The 17,504-nt window shown below is 46.7% G+C and overlaps 1 protein-coding gene across 2 annotated transcripts; it reads right to left on the minus strand.

Annotated features, from left to right (window-relative positions):
- Positions 1–1,534: 1,534 nt before the first annotated feature.
- Positions 1,535–13,527, minus strand: Nipal4 (NIPA like domain containing 4). Of its 2 annotated transcripts, XM_076855726.2 has the most exons (6): positions 13,365–13,527; positions 9,773–10,012; positions 6,311–6,367; positions 5,079–5,169; positions 2,614–2,774; positions 1,535–2,163 (listed from the first exon to the last, which is right to left on the minus strand). In XM_076855726.2, the coding sequence occupies exons 1-6, from the start codon at positions 13,399–13,401 to the stop codon at positions 1,535–1,537; spliced, it is 1,215 nt and encodes a 404-aa protein (XP_076711841.2). In that variant the 5' UTR covers positions 13,402–13,527. The 2 variants fall into 2 exon arrangements, with proteins under 2 accessions (XP_076711841.2, XP_076711840.2); XM_076855725.2 differs by lacking the exon at positions 6,311–6,367 and having other exon boundaries at positions 13,365–13,401.
- Positions 13,528–17,504: the final 3,977 nt, after the last annotated feature.

Below are 17,504 nucleotides of genomic sequence, written 5' to 3' on the forward strand. Positions count from 1 at the left end.
GCACAAGATGTAAACATAGCACACAGGTTGGGGATTCATAGGGAAGCTCTGTACCCACCTGGAGGCTGAGGCTCAAATCTTCCCTCTTTCTAGTAAACTGGCTCCTAACTTTCCTTTGTAATGGTTCTTGCAACAACTCCCATATTCTTGAAGCTAGAAGAAAAGGAGGAGTATCTCCAGCTGCTCCGATTTAGTAGATGCCCCTGGCTAAATGTAAGAGGACTGAAGGCAGCACCCTTAGCTGATGGTGTGGAGCAGCCCCAGCATGGTGCTTCCTGGGGTAAACAGCTAACTCATTAGTGGAACCAGGGACTCCATGGCAAACTGGTCATTGGCCAAAATGCACCCATGCCAAGTCTGTGCTCCGACTCTGTCACTGAGATTCAGAGCTAATCCCACTGGCCAAGTCTCCAAGTCTGCAGCCCAGAAATTACCCGGAAGAGCTCTTTATACCTGGTTGGGCATAAGAGTAAACCCCAAAATGAGCCCCTGGTTTCCAGAGAGCTTGCGACTATCTTCTGCCAACTCCCGACTTTTCTCCTCATGCTTCTTTCCACCTCTCCAAATCATATTTTGGTTGACTCCTTGAAAAAAATAAAAAGGTATTCTGTGGGAGACCAACCTCACACATGACTGAGTTAACTCCCCTTTTGGGCGATGTGGCATCAAGCACCCATGCACTCTGCTGAATTCCAGCTTGGTTCTAGCCAGATCACTTGTAAGAGAGTGCCTTTGCTGTCTCTGTCCAGAGTAGAGCCAAACAGGACATCAGATTTGGTCAGCAGAGCTTGGCTGTGGCACATCTTTGGTTGTTATTTTGAGTTCTAAAATTATTGCCTGTCTGTCTTAGTGACTGGCTCCTTGGGACAGTCATAGTGAGGGAAGAGGTGGCAATGGAGGGGACTGGATGGACACCAATACACTGACCACCAGGCTGGAGTACTCGGAGAACAGGCTGGTTGAAATTTTTTCCTGAGACATCAGGTGTCTTTCACAGTAAGGTCAGCTGAGGTCCTGCTTCTGCCTCTGAGAGGAAATGGCAGAAGCGACACCGGTTGGATAGCTGTCGGCTCTGGATGGGGTGGCTGACAAACTGGTCTCGGGAAGCCAGCTCTATCTCATTCTTGGGCTAAAGAATGGCGATTCAGTCTCAGAAGGAGAATTGGTACAAAGGATTTCCTGAGGGCTAATATCTCAGGAAAGTTCTTAGATTGTGACATTCAACAGGTCAAATTCTCTCTTCTTCCCAACACAGAGATGGCACCAAAGGAACCAGTGGAAAGGGAGGCCCAGGGGACCTGCTGGCTCCAATGTAAACTAAGATATTTGGTCACTGAGGCTGTTTCCAGGAATTTCTGCCACCACCTCTCCTTGGGTGGAAAATTTTCTCCTAGAAGCAGTGATGAGGTATAAGTTAACATCTCAAGGAAAAATAAATCCATTGGCAACAGCTGCACCAAAAATAAGCATGTTTTGAAATCAAGAGGTCAGGTTGCACCATTGGGCTCATCCTCTCACTCATGTAGTCTGAGCTTTAAGAATGGATTATAAATACTTTGGGCTTCTCCACTGGTGATGGAGTGCCGGCAAGCTCTATATTGTCCACAAGGACATTCTTATCTTCCAGTCTAATAACCGTGGGCTCTGGGGTGGGCGATGGCGTAGGGTTTCTGTGCGTGCGGGGCAAATTGGCCCAGCTGACTTCCAAGTCTTTGAAAGCGTGGAGCATGAACACACCTAAGATGATGGTGGCAAAGCCAGAGAGGGTGCCCACGATGTCCACGGCAGACATGCTGTACCACTCCTTGAAGAGGATGACAGAGGAGGTCACCACCACGGTGGTGAAGAACACGTAGTAGATGGGGAACACCAGGGAGGTGTTGAAGATGTCCAGGGCCCTGTTGAGGAAGTTGACCTGAGTGCTGAGGGACAGAGCCAGGATGAGGGACAGGATGTAGGGGAGGGGGTGCCGTACGACTGGCAACCCCTGGAAGAAGTTCTTGACGGTGATGCCCAGACCCTTGACGGCAGTCACTGAGAAGGCTCCGATCACGGAGCAGATGGTGATGTAGATGAGGATGTTCCTTTGCCCATAACGTGGGGCGACGATGAAGATGAGGATGAGGCAGGACACCAGCAGAAGCACAGCAAACACGATGAACCCTGTGGGAAGGAGAGACTAGGTCACCCCAGCTGTGAAGGATGCGGACAGCAACTAGGACCCCAGGGGAGGTGGCTCTTGAGTCAGACAAACATGGGTTCCAGTCCCAGCTTCAAACCTTTCAATGACTTGGGTTAGTTATTAAACCCCCAAGACCCCAGTTTCCGCATGTACAGAAACAGACCAACAATAGGATCTTCCTGGTAGGGTTTTGTGAGATTCAGTGTGACAATGCATATGAAGCATTCAGGACGGTGTCTAGCACATAAGAAACGGTAAGTGGTGTCCACACTCATCAGGCTAGGCAGCCACGAGCTCGCCTTGCTAACATGCACCAGCCTGCTTTAGCTTGCCTTCTCCTGCAGGGGTGGACCTGAGACGGTCAGCAGTCAATGGGAACTTCCTCAGGGCTCAGCCCTGGTGTTTGCTGCTCTCTCGTGCTGGAAGCCTACCTGTGTCTTTCAGCTTGGAAGCCATCTCCACCACGGTTTTGACCTTCTCTTCCTCAGGGGCGTGTATCACCATCACTGTGCTGCCAGCCACGCAGATCACACAGCCCAGCTTCCCCAGCAGGTTCAGACGCTCTCCCAGGAAATAGGAGGAGAGGATGGCACTGCACGCCGAGGTGGGAGAAAGGGGTTAGTACAGCCCAAAGAGACAGTGGGGCTGAAATCATGGACAGCAATAGATTAGAGCTCTAATCTATTGCTCTGACAAAGTGAAAGCTTTGCTAGACCTCCCCAAAATGATCAGAACAGAAACTCATTTCTGGGAGGAGGAAAAGAAGGGAAAGTGGATTTCTTTCATTTTTTTGAGACAGAAATCATTTGCAAACTGAAGGGTTGGAAAAGCTTTTGTCTTTCTATCCTGTGGACATATCCCTTGTAGGACTGCTGTGAAAAGCCTTTCAGTCTTGTCTTGTGTACCTCTGGTAGCAGGGAGCTCATCCCTTTTACAAGCAAAATGAGCTCATCGTAGGTTTATTCTAGTTATCCATCACAAATAGACCTTCTGGAAACTTCTACTCCTTGTTTCATTTCTGTTCCTTGGGTCATGAAGAACAAATCATTTGTATATGTCGATATGAATGACCACAATGACAATTCTAGACATAGTGTCTTGATCATATTTTCCCTACTAAGTTCTGTTCTAGGAACTTTACATTTATTATCTCTAAATATCACTAACATCTCACAATTCTTTGTGAAGTAAAATATACTGTCCCCATTTTATAGATGAGAAAAAAATGAGCCTCATAGAAATAAAATTGGTAGGTCAGTGGAGTCAGGATTTGAGCTCAAGTTCTGTCTCATAACCTCCACACCTCAGTGAAGAGGATCCCTGAGTCTTCACTTTCCTGGATAAAATACTTCCAGTTCCTTGCTCTTCCTTGGTGACATAATTCTATTCTCCTCTCATCCTCTAGATGAGACAGCAGAGGTGAAGGAAAAGGGAATCAGTCAAGCTGGGTCTGATCATTGGATCTTTTTTTAAAAAAAATGAAGGTGGCATTAGAGTAGGGTCCAATCTGTTGGCTGTCCTGGGACAACATTCGTCTCAAAAAGTTTTGGTGCAAAGTATCAGGAGAGTGGATACTGATGTAAAAAATGCCCCAAACATTTTACTTAAAATGTCTTGTTTAAACAGTCTGATTGCATTTGCATAGGCAAGGGTTACACAATGCAGGATTACATGCTTCTCCCAACTTCCTGGGAGTAGGGATTTGTAAACCTATCAGATATGCAATAGAGAGGTATCAGCGCTTCATCAGCTAAAATCAGCTGGGCTAGTCCTACAGTGTGAGTCATGGTCAAATTTGTTTTCTGACTGTGGAAATGTTGCAAAATTGTCATTAAGATGATGAAACAATACAGAGGAAACTATGGGGACTGGGTGTGGAAGGCTGGGATTTACCAGGTTTCCAAGGTTAGCCCCCATATCAAAACTCCTTCAAATGAAGTGTTGGCACTGTCGCAGAGGAATTGGCTCTATGTGTAGCTCAGGAGGAGTGGGGGTGGTGGAAACATACCCTTTTAGTATCAGTTATTTTATTTTAGTAATTAGTTCATTTTCATGGTGGTGGGGACCAATCCTAGGGCCCTGGGCATGCTGGGCAAGCGCTCTGTCACTGAGCTCATCCCCAGATTAGCCTCAGTTATTTCCGAAATGATCAATCATTTGTGGAGTGTTTATTGAGAGGCAACATAGCATAGCAGCTAAGCACCCAGTCTCTGGTATAAGACAGCCTGGGTTGGAATCCTGGGCTGGCCACTTGGAACCTGGTTACCTCAGCCAAGTTGCTTCACCTGTCTTAGCCTCAGGTTGTGAGGATTGAATGAGTTAATAAGGAACACATGGAGAACACAGAGCACATAGTGAGTCCTCAGTATAAGGCGGCCATGGTTATTCTTCAGTGCCAGTTCTGTACTAAACACTTCCTGTGCAGCGTCACATTTAGTCTCCAGAACGGGACCTCCAGGTAGGTATACTAGCATTATCATTTTGCAGGAGGGAAACTGAGGCTGAGAGGGATGGAGTGACTTGCCCAGGATAACAGAACTATTAAGTGTTCAAGTGAGGATTAAAACTCAGTGTTAATCTGGGGTTTGTGCTCTTAATTTGCACGCTTCTCTTGGAGCGCCAGATGTTCACATGAGACATCAGCCTACTGGCTGTGGCAGCCCCTACAACTGATTTGGGCTTGGCCTGCCCTTTAACCACCCATTAGTCAAGGAGATGCCAAGGCCAATGGCCGCAAACAACTCAAGGGTTTGGAGCTTCAAACAGCACTCTGCCTCTTTCTAGGGGCTGGGACCAAGCCAGGTCCCTGAATGCAGTGGATCCCACCAGGTAATTCCAGGTCTCAAGAAACTGAACCCATGAAAGAGCTGAAGATGGCTAGAGAGATGACAATAACCTTATGAGGACGCTCAGGGCTCCCAGCGGTGTGACAACTGTTGTAGATGCAAATGCATAGGCCCCAAAGTTGGCAACTTCTCCAGCAGCCACTAGGAAATGAAGGGAAGAAAAAGACAAGGGTGACTTCAAGGAATCATCTCCATTCCAGATGAATCTGGGTGGAGATGGCTTCTTTCAGGCTCCAATCATCCCTAAAACCCAGACCAGCATTCCTTAACAAGACCATGCATGCTCAGGAGAGCCTTATGCTCTTTCCCTGACTATCCTGACCAAATCCTTCCATTTTAAAGATGACGAGGCTGAGGTCTAGCTACATGCAGTACTTGTGAATAGAAGCCCCCTTTTCTTCTTCTTTTCCTCCTCTTCCTCCCTCTTGGTTTCTAGTCCAGGCACAGTTTAGTCTGTCTCAGGGACTGCCCATGTTTTGGTCTATATCTTTAAGTTAAGTTAAATTTATTGATTCTCTGGGTACCAGCGGTCCTTGGAGCCCTCTTTCCCAGGAGAACTGTGGACAGTCTAAATCAACAGGCAGGTTTTTAGAAAAGCTTGACATCCCAAAGAGCTTAAATTCTCCCCTTCTAAGTTCTCAAATTGCAAATGCCCATGTTTTTTCCATCTCTTTGCTGGGCAGATAGCTGCCTGGCTCTCTTCTTTGGAATCAGATGGTCACTGCAATTGCTCTGGCTAGGACAAAGATCAAAACTGACTTAGGGGATTATAAATAAAAGGTGTTAGTGGAAACTCAAAAGAATTAGGGTTTAAGAGCCAGAGAGGGTGATGGAAAATGGGGGAAATGTGCGAGTGTGCACACCGCAAGTGTCAGACACAGTCATGCTCTAAATGGGCCAACAGATGAATTGTCCAGGGAGAGGGGAAGTTCTTCTGGGAGCCCAGCTTCTACCATGGAGAAGTCTAAGAGTCCACTATCAAGAGGCAGTGAGCCTATCTCCTTTTATTTCAAGGAAAGTTGAGAAAATACAACTTTATCCTTATCACCTCTGTACAAACCTCTCTGGCGGGTAGATGCTTCATGGATTAAAACTGATGTTAAGCTGAGAAAACCATCAGAGATAAGAGTAAGATATCAAAGTTTTCATGACTCACTCTAGGAATCTGGCCTTAGGTTCATACTTCCTATGATAGAAACAGAAATGCCCTTTCAACCCTTCCTTCATCTCCATCCCTTCCATCAATAGACTGCTATTATTAGTAGCAAGAGAATCCACTTACTGGTGAGAAATCCAGCCCACCACATCAAGTCCTTCAGGTAGCCATAGCCCCCGTCCACTGTAGAAGGAAATGGACACCAAGTTAAACGTGGCCAAACTTTCTCAGTCTCTTTTCCTGATGCTGCCTTCACTCTGTGTGCCCCAGGTTTTAGTTCTAGGACCTCTCTTGGGTGGTTCCATCCAATCCCAAAGTGGTAAATACCATCTATCTATGGTGCCCACTTCATATCTGTAGCTGGACCTTTCTTCTGGGCCCAGACCCATATCCAACTGTTTCCCTGACATCTCACAGGCATCTCAATCTCTGTCCTAAAAGGTTGATTTTTAAATGCCCCCCTACCTGCCAAATGAAACCCCTGGGGTAAATGGCACCTCCACGTACTTGGTTGCTTAATCCAGAAGCCAGGGAATTGCTCTTGACCCTTCTCTCTCCTCCTCCTCTGACTTTGTCTCACACATGTCCACTTAACTCCCTCCATTCGACTCAAAGGCACCATCACCTCTGGTCTAGGCTGAGACAATGACAGGTGACAACTCTGATTCTACACTTGTCCTTTTAATAATCTATTCCTTTCATGGCAGCCAGTGGTCTTTTATAATTAAATCTCTGTTTATAGCTGGCCAATGGCTTCCAATTACTCTTAGGATAAAGACCAGAATCCTTAACAAGACCATGCATACATAGTCTTGGCCCCGCTCACCTCGCCAAGCACACCTCCTGCCACTCTTCTCCTTTCTTTTAGTTCTTCAAAAACCATCAGCTCTTTCCTCCCTCAAGACCTTTGCATATACTTTTCCCTATATCTAGAGTTCACTTCCTGCCAGTGTTTGCCTGAAACCACATGTATCCTGCCAATCTCTGAATGTTAATACCCCCAATCCCCTCAAAACTTCCCCTTTGGATTCTCTTTTATAACACCACCTCTTCTCCCTCATGGCATGTGTCATGTAAAAATTTGGTTGATCTGTGAATTTTCTGGCATTTCCCCCACTAAAATGGAAGCTCTACAAAGTTAGGAATTGAGTCTACTTTGTTAAGGACCCAACACATGGTGAGTCTCAAAAATATCAGTGATGGTGATGATGATGAGGGATGGATGGGCCTGAACCAGTTCTGTGAAAACCCAAAAATCATGTTTCTTTTTTGGAATGCTTCTATTCTTGTATAAGGAGAATATCTTTTGCTTTCATCCATTTCCAGAAGTGGTCAGGATGTTGTCTAAATGCTAAAAACTCTGAGAACATTTTATTCTAAGAGTTAACATTTCAGAAGACACTGGAATAGCACATTGGAGGGAACAAGGGATTCTGGGGAAGTTGTCTTTCTGAGTGGTTGGTGATGCTTTCCCTGCTCTGCCCTGAGCATAAGCAGACATTTCCCTGGCACTTGCACTTGGGAAGTAACTGTCTTCAAAACACTTGACCAGGGGCTGGGGATGTGGCTCAAGCAGTAGCACGCTCTCCTGGCATGCGTGCGGCCCGGGTTCGATCCTCAGCACCACATACAAAGAAAGATGTTGTGTCCGCCGATAACTAAAAAATAAATATTAAAAAAAAATTCTCTCTCTCTCTCACTCTCACTCTAAAACAACAACAACAACAACAAAAACAAACAAAAAAAAACCACTTGACCAGAAGTGAAAAACAGAGTAGCAATGGCCACTGCTTCCAATGTCCACCTGCACGTCACAGCTCTTTGTTTTTGAGCACACTCAGGCTCTGCCAGGCCCTCCTTAGATAACAGCAATACCAATACCACGGTGTCAAGGATCTTTCTAAACAAGTTACAGGTGAAGCATCCCTAATCCTAAAATCCCAAACCCCAAATGCTCCCCAAATCCAATTTTTTTTTTTTAGTGGGCGGGGGGGGGGTGGGCTGACATGATGCCACAAGTGGGAAATATCACACAATAAAATGGCTTCATGCACAAAATTATTAAACACAACGTATACAATTACCTTCCGACTATGCATATAAGGTATGAATTTTGTGTTTGCACTTGAATCTCATCCCTAAGGTATTTTATTATGCCAATGCAAGTATTCCAAATCTGAAAAAAGCCTGAAATTCCTAGCACTTCTGGTCCCAAGCCTTTTAGATAAGAGTCAACCTGTACATGTCTTCTGAGTAGCCCTTTAGGCTGGCAATTATTCTTATGCCCCTTTTATAGATGATGAAATTGAGGCATAGGAAAAAAAAATACGTTCCTTGCCCAGGATTCCATCACCAGAAATCCAGGAGCCAGAACTAGAACCCTGGTAGTGCACTTGCCCAGTGCAGTGTCCTGCAGAAACCTTCATTGAACATGTCCAAACTTGAATACATTCTCCATCTTCACTCCTCATATTAGAAAAGGGCACCATTGGCTTCCCCGACTGCTCAAGTCACAAGCCTGAGTAGTCTTTGACTTTTTTTGTACCTGCTCCTGTAGCCAGTAAACATCAAAGCTAGTGAGTTCTGCCTCCTAAAACAAACTCCAGAATCCACTGCTTGTCTCCATCCCCAGTTCCATTTCCAGACCCATGTGCTGTCCTCTTGCTTATCTAACTGGTCTCCCCATCTCCAGTCTTGTGCCCTAATCTGTTCTCTACCCAGCAGCCAGGGACCTTTTCAACATAAATCAGACTGTGTCACTCCTCTGCCTAAAGCCTCTCAGTCACATAGCAATTGCATTCATACTCTGCAGCCCAGCTTACAAGACCATTCACGAGCTGGCCCTCCTCTTTCCCCCTTACCTGAACTACTCTCAGTTTCTAGGATCACTCATATTCTCTCCCCTCTGAGCTTTTGCACACACTGTTCCTTCTACCTGAGATATCATGTCTTCCTCCTCTTTTCCCTTGCTGTCTCCTTATGACTTAGGTCTCAGCTGGAAGATTGACTTTTCTAGAAAACCTTCCCTATGCCTACCCTCCAGGTCTGAACTTCACTGATGATTTAACACAGAACTTCTTGGAAGGAGCAGTAGAGATTTTCTCAATAATCATTTCATGGATACATATTCTATTTTCCAAATAAGCAAGTCCTTTGTGAAAAGAGACTCAATAATTGTGTTGTAGCCCATAGAAAGCTCAACTGGACAGTAAGTGAGGGCACACTAGAGTCTGACCTTGTGGTGGGCAGGGGCATTTGAACTATCATTTGATGGAAGATGTGGCTTATCTGGGGTGACACAGTTGCTAAGAAGCAAAGACAGGACTAATGAAGGCTGGAGTATCTGAATCCTGATCCTGAGAATTTTCCCTATCTTTACATCAATGCCCACGTCTCAAGGTTCTCAGGAAATGCTGGATTATAAAGGAGGGTCTCCTGTTGGTGGCTGCGACTCTCAGTAGGGTTGAGAATTTAGTGCCCATCTTCACCATATTCTCAGACTTGAGCCCTGATCTCTGTGAGGGGAAGTCAGCTATGGGCTCAGCTGCCCTGTGCCCCACCTACCCTCTCCTGCCCCAAGGACCTTACCAGCCCGAGTGGCCCCTGTGGCCACAAGTCGCAGGAGACCTTTCTTCTTGAGGATGACACTGCTGCCGATGAGGAAGCTGGACACAAAGGTCAGGCCCAGGCCAATGTAGAAGCCATAGTTCTTTCTGATCCTCTCCTGCCAGCTGTCAAAGGTGGCATTGTTAGGCACCTCATGGCTGAGGCCACCAACGATCTGACACAGGACTTCTTGGGAGGAGCAGTAGAGACTGATCAGGGAACCTGGATGGGAAGACTACAGTGAGAGTCATGTTGGGGACATGTGTGCACTTGAAAAATCATGGAACTGGCCACTGTTCCAGGGCTCCACTCACACACTGGGCCCGAACCAAAAATAATAGCGATGGTGTGTTAAAAAGTCACTCTGGCTAAGGGCCTTATTTGCATGAACATATCATAGTTCTACAGCTACCTGTCAAATAAATGATGCCTTCAGTTCCCACTTCACAGATATGGAAATAAAGGCAATGAGAGGTCATGCCACTTGCTTAAGGACACACAGAGGGTCAGACTGCAGAACTCCAATGTATGGTACCGATGCCCCAAACACTAGGCAGTGTCCCCCAAGTTCACAGGCATCATTAAGTTCAACCCCCTGCCCTCCACCAGAATCCCCTCTCAGCCCTTTGGACATGTAGGCCTCCAATAGCTTATGATCCCACACAGGGGTCTATTTACTTTCATGTTCCTAAGCTCCAGCTGCAATGGGGGACTGGTCATAGACAGCATGAGGGAGTGGGGCTAGACAAGCCCCTTTTAGCCAGGAATGATGAGCTTCCTGTTTGTGGGAACTGACCATTCTCAGGCCTTGCTTCTGTCACTTCTGTGGCTGGGACTTTCTTTGGTCCACTCAAGGACCCGTGTCCTTGCCACCCCAACTGTCTTTAGTTTGTTCTCTAAGTCCCAGAGTCCCTGAGTGTCTGAATTTGCCCTTGTGGCCCAGAGTCAGTTCAACCTTGACTCCCAACGGGCACAGACACTAATGACATCAAGGACAGGCCTGGGCACAAGGGTCAGACCTCAGTGAAAAACTAAGCTACAGAAGTTCAGTAAAACAGAACAAAGAACATTCAACACTCCTACATGGTACCATCCACATGGTCCTCTGTTCTGGAGTTTTCCATGAAGATTCCTAACAACCAATAAGCAGGCATGGTGATGATTTCCAGGTTTTTAGTCAAAGAGACTGATTTTGGTATTCTTCCTAAAACTATATATATATATATATATATATATATATATATATATATATATAGTAAACGGTGAACCTAAAATTAAAATCCAAGCGCATTTGATGCCAAAGCCCATGATCACAATCACACACCACAGCCACCCCGGTAAAGCAGGTTGCAAGTGGGGAAGTCGATCCCAATTGGTATTGCTTATTTATTTTAAAATATGAATCTGTAAACTGGCATGTTGGTACATGCCTATAATCCCAGCTACTCTGGAGGTTGAGGCAGGAGGATAGCAAGTTCAAGGCCGGCCTGGGCAACTTAGCAAGACCTTAGCAACTTAATGAGACCCTGCCTCAAAACAACAAAATGGGCTGGTGATGTAGCTCAGTGGTAAAGCACAGAGTGCTTTAAAGTGGTAAAGTGGGTTCAATATCCAAAAAAAAAAAAAAAAATGGGAGCTCTCCCTTGAAAATTCATATTTGGGGCTTGATTTGAAAGTCAGAAGAGCTACCTCACTGGGCATAACATCCCATGAGGCAACAACTATCTGTCCCTGAGCAGCGTTGACATCTTAGGACATGCTCTGTGCAACTCCTCAGAGTCTACCTGGCTCCCTTCAGCCACTTTTGTTATGGGCTTAGCCTCTTAGGCATTTGAGTTGGTGATCTCTAGAGGTAGAAGGGCCTTTTCAGGCTGTATAACAGAAGCCCAGGTTCCAATGCCAAGGATGTAAGCCTGGACCAGGCACTTCTCCCACCATACTAGAACTCCCAGCCAGTGCCTAGAAGAGCCCCAAAGTCCAAGGCCAGGAAGTTCCAGCTTTGGCACATCTGCAGCAGAGTGGCACCTTTTGGAATAAAACAAAGGTAATGTTGACCTTTCCTCCATGGCACAGAACCACTGACAACAGGATCAGAAGAATCCTCCCAAAACAGTCAGTCTCACCCTGTTACTTTCAGCTGGGGAAACTGAGTCCCACCAAGGTAGGAGACTTACTTGAGTCATGAAAGTAAGTCTGGTAGTAGAGTTGGGTTTGGAACCTATTAGGAGAGACCTGTATTTCCGACACCTGTGTCACAATCTAGGGAAGATGAGACAGGAAACCATCATCGCAGTCCCTGATCAGACTGGTTCTGCATTGCTCACTCCTGTTCCTCCAGTTCAGTCCTTCTTGCCCAAGAGCCAAATCTGGGGAGTTCTCTGAGTCCCCGGAAATGAGCCAGAGCTTGGGAGGAGGTGGGCCAAGGAAGGCAACTCCTGTGAGCAAGGCCAAGCCCATTCCCCTCCCTTCCCCAGCTCCCTGAAGGTGAATCTCTAGTGGTGGAGCCAAAGAACTCTGAGGACCTGGCTGTCACTGCAATGCCTGCAGCACCTACAGGCTCAAGACCCTCTGTTGAGGGTCAAATTCTCCCACTATGGTGAATCAAGAGAAGGCTGATAGCCAAAGGAAATCCAATTCTGAAGAAGTGCTCATCTGAAAAATGGATGGTGGGATAAATGATTCTAGCCTCTTCTTCCAGAATATTCTTGGACCAGGGAACACATTATCCCCTAGGATAAGAGGTTAAGCTTGAAAATAGCTGCCTGGTCACTCAGGAAACCAAAGTCAGCCAACACTCAACAGGCTGGCTTTGAAAACTTCAGGTAAGAAGGGCAGAAGTGAGAGAAATGGGGGTACCCCACCACCTGCAATTCCAAGATGAGGTGGGAAAGTGGAGTCTGAACAAGAAAGGAGCTGAGCACAGTCATACAGGTATAAGTTTTAGGATCCAAGAGCCCTATTTCATAGTCCATTTCCCCATTGTACTACCTTGAGCAAACACCTTTTTAGGGCCTCAGTTTCTATATTTCCAAAATAGGGACAGTAAAAGAGTCACACTACCTACCTGATGGAGTTGTTTCAAGGATTAAATGAGAGAGTTCAGGGAAGGGCCTAGTCCACTACCGGATTCCTGCTAAGAACTTGACATGAAGCCAAGCATCTTTCCTTAGTCCGGCCTGAGGTTCTCCCCCACTGAAGAAAGGTGTATGTGGGCTTGGGGCTGGAGAGTCTTTGTGGTCCTCTCCCCTGTCTTGGGTCACAGACAGATCATGGCAATTACTAAAATCTGCATTAACCATACACTAACCCTGAGCCACACTGCATCCCCCACCAGTAACCCCAATACGTTCAGTTTCCTTCCTTTCCTCCCTTTCTTGCTTGGCTACCTCAGCTGCGAAGGTGGACATCTCGTCTTAGTCACCAAGGCGAGTCTGAGAACTGGTGGGGGTCAGCTCGTACTGACCCTCCCCTTTCCCTCCTTTGGTTCCCGTGGCAGGGGATGAGATGGGGCGACAGGAGCTAGGGTGCAAAGCGCGGAGCCCGCCCGCCCGGTCCCCAGCCCTGCAGCACGCACCGTTCTCACAGCTGGCGTTGCCGGCCCGCAGCTCCATGGGGCCCTGGGCTTAGGGACCCACGCGCCGGCGACGGCGCCCCAGGCTCCTCCGCTCCGGAGCAGGTGGCTGCGACTCGTCCCAGCGTCCCAGCGTAGCTCCGGAGAAGCCGGCGGGGTCGGTACCCAGGGGTAGGGAGAATGACGTGCCCCAGAAGGGAGGGTCCCCGAGGAGGAGTCACTCAAACCCTTGGGCAACTCCGGGCGCTGGGGGCCCAGCGCTCCCGCCGCCCGAAGAGGGGCGCATGCCCTCCTGGGGTGCGGACCGGGCTGGGCTCCCAGACGCAAAGTCACCGCCCAGTGTCAGTGGCAGGAGGCGAGGGGGGCGTGTCCGCGGGATCCGCCCCTCCTGACAACTGCGCTGGCATCCACCTCCCCCAGTGACAGAGTGGATGCGCCCCAGGATGGTCAGAGAGGTGGCACATTTCCCGCAGAGGGGAAGTGACAACGTGCGAGTTGGAAGGACCAAAGGATTCTGAGAACCTGGTTCCTTTCCTCCTTCTCCCTTCTTCCCTTGACTTATTCATTCATTCAACATAGAGATCTGATCTGTGTTGGGTGCCAGTAGGTAGCAGGAACACAATAAGTGCCCAATAAATGTACTAATTTGTTTGTTGAGTGAATGAAGGAGAGGAGGTTGGTAAATTGAATCAAAGGAGGAAATGAAGTGATTGGAGACTAAAATTAGCCCTTGTCCCCAGAAACCTTATATATTGATGGGAGAACAAAATGGGATCAGTTGTTTAGAAACCAATACATAAAAATTTACCATTTAAAAATTGTATATGTGTGTGTGTGTGTATTTCTGTGGGTAATAGAAAAAATTTTAAAACACTCTACTGGTAAAACTGTTTGCTATGGGTCAGGCAGAGTTTTAAGTGCTAAAAAATACAAATCCGTTTAATCCTTATGACAACCCTACGAGGGACATGCCTTTGTCATTTGCAGAAAGTAGAGCATGGGAGACTTGTCCTGGGTCCCAGCTGGGAAATGGAAGTGCCAGGATCAAAGACTACACTTAGCTGCCTGGCATTTCAACTGTAATAAACTCCTGCTCCAGGGCAGTGAAGGTGTGGGGCCGTTAAGAAAGCAGGGGTCAGTTCTGGAAGTGTTGGTCTCTAGCTTCCTGGAGGAGGTGGCCTTTAAGTATCTATTGAACCATTGCTACAGGCAGAGCCTCCTTCTGGGTATAATCTCATTTAAGTCTCCTGTAAGGGACCATTATCTCCATGTGAGGAGCCAGGCGAGGACAAAGCTACTTGGCCCCCAGTCTATTGTCTCCACTGTCATTGTCCTCCTCTCTCCTGCGAGTCCTTCTAGCTGGGCCTTCAGGGATGGGTTCTCCGAACATGTGACTTCTAACTTTCTGGATGACTTTAACTCACTTTTCATGAGGATCAATTTCCTTATCTGTCAAATAACACATCTCTTTTTGGCCCTTCCCCGAGTGTAGAAAGGGTGTAGTAGTCCCAGGCACTGCCCACACAGAACACATCCTGGATCGTGGGTCATTTATGCAAGCACACCCCAAGGAATGTGGAGCCAGAATTCGAATGGAGGTAAATACCTTTAGGACCAGTATGAACTGAACACAGAGCTGCAAAAAGCCTGGATAATTGGCTTCAGTGGGAAAAGTCACTTTATTATGGAAGAGCGCGAGCACTCTGCAACCTGAGAGGGAGGATTTGACAAGAGAATTTATCTTTTCTCTTACCTAAGCATTCCTGCAGCACAAATCCTCCTGTGCTATGAATTGGTGTCCATTCTGATGTAGCAACGGTACACCCTTCAAACTGTCACTGCACCCAGACTCGATTGCGATTGTTCCAAGGACATAGGACAATACACTGAGAGTGTTTCCCTCTGGCTGTGTTTTTCCCAGCTTTGTTAAGGTATTGTTGATGATTACTAATTATATATATTTAAGACATGATGCAATGATTTGATATAGGCATACATTTTGATATGATTACCATAATCAAGCTAATGGATACATTTACCTGCCTTACATAGTTACCCATGTATGTGTGTTTGGCAGGGGGAATGTTTGTATGATGAGAACACTTAGGCTCTAGCAGCCTCTCTTAATAGCCGGGCCTTTTTAAATCACGAGAAAGGATTCTTAGGATTGTAGTTGTCAGAGATGTACTCAGAACCTGAGATACAGGTACACTTAAGTATTCTTTGACACATTTGTTTTGATGTGTGTTTGAGATTTGAAGAGACACTAAATTTAGGGTCCTGGCTAGGACTCCTTTTGCCTGGGGTTAAGGGCTACATGGAACTCATCCTATGCTTTGAGAAAGGTTTTTTAGTCTCAGATGAATTTCATATTTTGGGCAGTGGTATAAGGTAGAGGACATTGGGATCTAGTGCAGGGCCTTCCACACCCTTTCTGGGCCTCAGGCTTCCCATCTGCTCTAGGAGGGGGCTGGGCCTGCCCAGGCTGGCATTGGGGCTCTGACCAGAGCAGACATAAGGGCCCCATTGAACCACAGTCTCCTCGGCTGCTGTCCTGACAAAGCCCTTTTCTCCTTGAACCACAATTGGCCCTGTCAGGCAGGTAGCAGGGCTGCAGCATTGTCTCTAAGAAAGCCCATTGTCTCTAAGGGCTTACTGTCTGTCCCAGGCCCAGTCTCCCTGGGGAGGACTGATGGCTTTGAAAGGGTCTGACCACTCAGGGACAGATGGGTTCGTCCTTAGCCCGCCCACAGGTCTATTGGATAACTCTTTAGGATGAGCAGGAAAACAAATTTACCAAAACCCAAGTTCCAAATTGTTCTGGGTTACAGAGCTGCACCATCTGATAGGGTAGCCACCAGTCATATATGGCTACTGAGGACTTGATAAGCGACTAATCCAAATGGGGATGTGCCTTAAGTGAAGCAGGTTCTCATAACCTTTTGGTGCATTTAATCGTTTGATGTAGGGGTTTGGCCTGGGCATTGTAGGATGTTCACATCATTCCTACGTAGTTCTCACCTTCTTGTTGCCAGGAACACACACATATACCTCTACTGTCTCCCCCCAGGTTTTCAAGATCAAAATCACCCCAGATAACTACCAAAATTGCCCTGGGTTGAAAAAACACCCAGGTTTCAAAGATTTAGTAAGAAAAAAATAATTTAAAATATCTCAGTGACTTTTAAATATTAATTACATGTTGAAATGAGACTATTTTTCACACACTGAGTCAGGTAAAATAGGTTATTAATTTACTTACTACTTTTTTTTTTAACTTTTCATACAATGGTTACTATTGAAAAATTCCTATGTGTCCTGCATTATGTTTCCATGGAATAATGTCATTATAGAGGAAGAAACTGAGAGCCAGAGATGGAAAGTGACCAGTAGAAAGTCACAGACACTTGGAATCTGGGTCCCAGTCTGGTTTCTAGACTAGCACCCCAGGCCAGTCCAGAACAATTCCATTACTCCACACAGCTTCAGAGCTGAAAGGAAACCCAAAATGAGTGTGTTGGGTATTTCCAGTATGGCATAGTCAAAAAATAAAGAAGTAGGAGCCGAGACATGAGGCATGTAGGTGGGTATTTATTGAGGGCCTGCCGTCCATCATGTACATGCTCGTGCAATCTTTGCAACAACTCTGGGAAGCAGATTCTGTTATTATCTCCATTCTCCAGATGAGGAAGTAGAAGTCCATTCAGGATCCTCAGTCTGTAGGCCAAGAAGCCAAGAATCAAACCCAGACACTGTTCCATCCTAAACACTCTAGTAACTCTCTGTGCAGCTTGGGGAGGTCACTTCCCCTTTCTCCCTTGGCTGAGAGGACTGACCAAGAAAGAGTCGCCAGTCTTTTCCTGCTCTGCAGAACTGGTCTTCTGGACAGGGTGGGGAAAGACAGATGGTGTCACCTTCTTCAGGCTGTTGGGGAATCGTGGGAATCTAGGTTATTGCTATGCAGAGCCCGCCCACACTTTTCCAGGTGTGTCCTCAGAATGGATGCTGTCCTCATAAAGAGCTCTATTGTCCTCAGAAAGGATGGTTGGAATGAGCACATGTGCACTTGGCCTAGCTCTGAGAACCATGCCCAGTGATGGGCTCCATGTGAAACTGGTATCAGTAATGATGATTAACATAGTG

The sequence above is a fragment of the Callospermophilus lateralis genome, chromosome 5, assembly GCF_048772815.1.
Source record: "Callospermophilus lateralis isolate mCalLat2 chromosome 5, mCalLat2.hap1, whole genome shotgun sequence".
Taxonomy (NCBI): domain Eukaryota; kingdom Metazoa; phylum Chordata; class Mammalia; order Rodentia; family Sciuridae; genus Callospermophilus; species Callospermophilus lateralis.

Excerpts from the sequence above, each read along its gene's own strand:
- Nipal4 (XM_076855726.2), bottom strand. The coding sequence starts at position 13,401 with ATGGAGCTGCGGGCCGGCAACGCCAGCTGTGAGAACG. Across the intron at positions 2,775-5,078 it reads GCCCTGAGCGTCCTCATAAG|TGCCATCCTCTCCTCCTATT; the intron begins GTTATTGTCATC and ends CTCGGCGTGCAG. Across the intron at positions 2,164-2,613 it reads TTCCAAGCTGAAAGACACAG|GGTTCATCGTGTTTGCTGTG; the intron begins GTAGGCTTCCAG and ends TCCTTCCCACAG.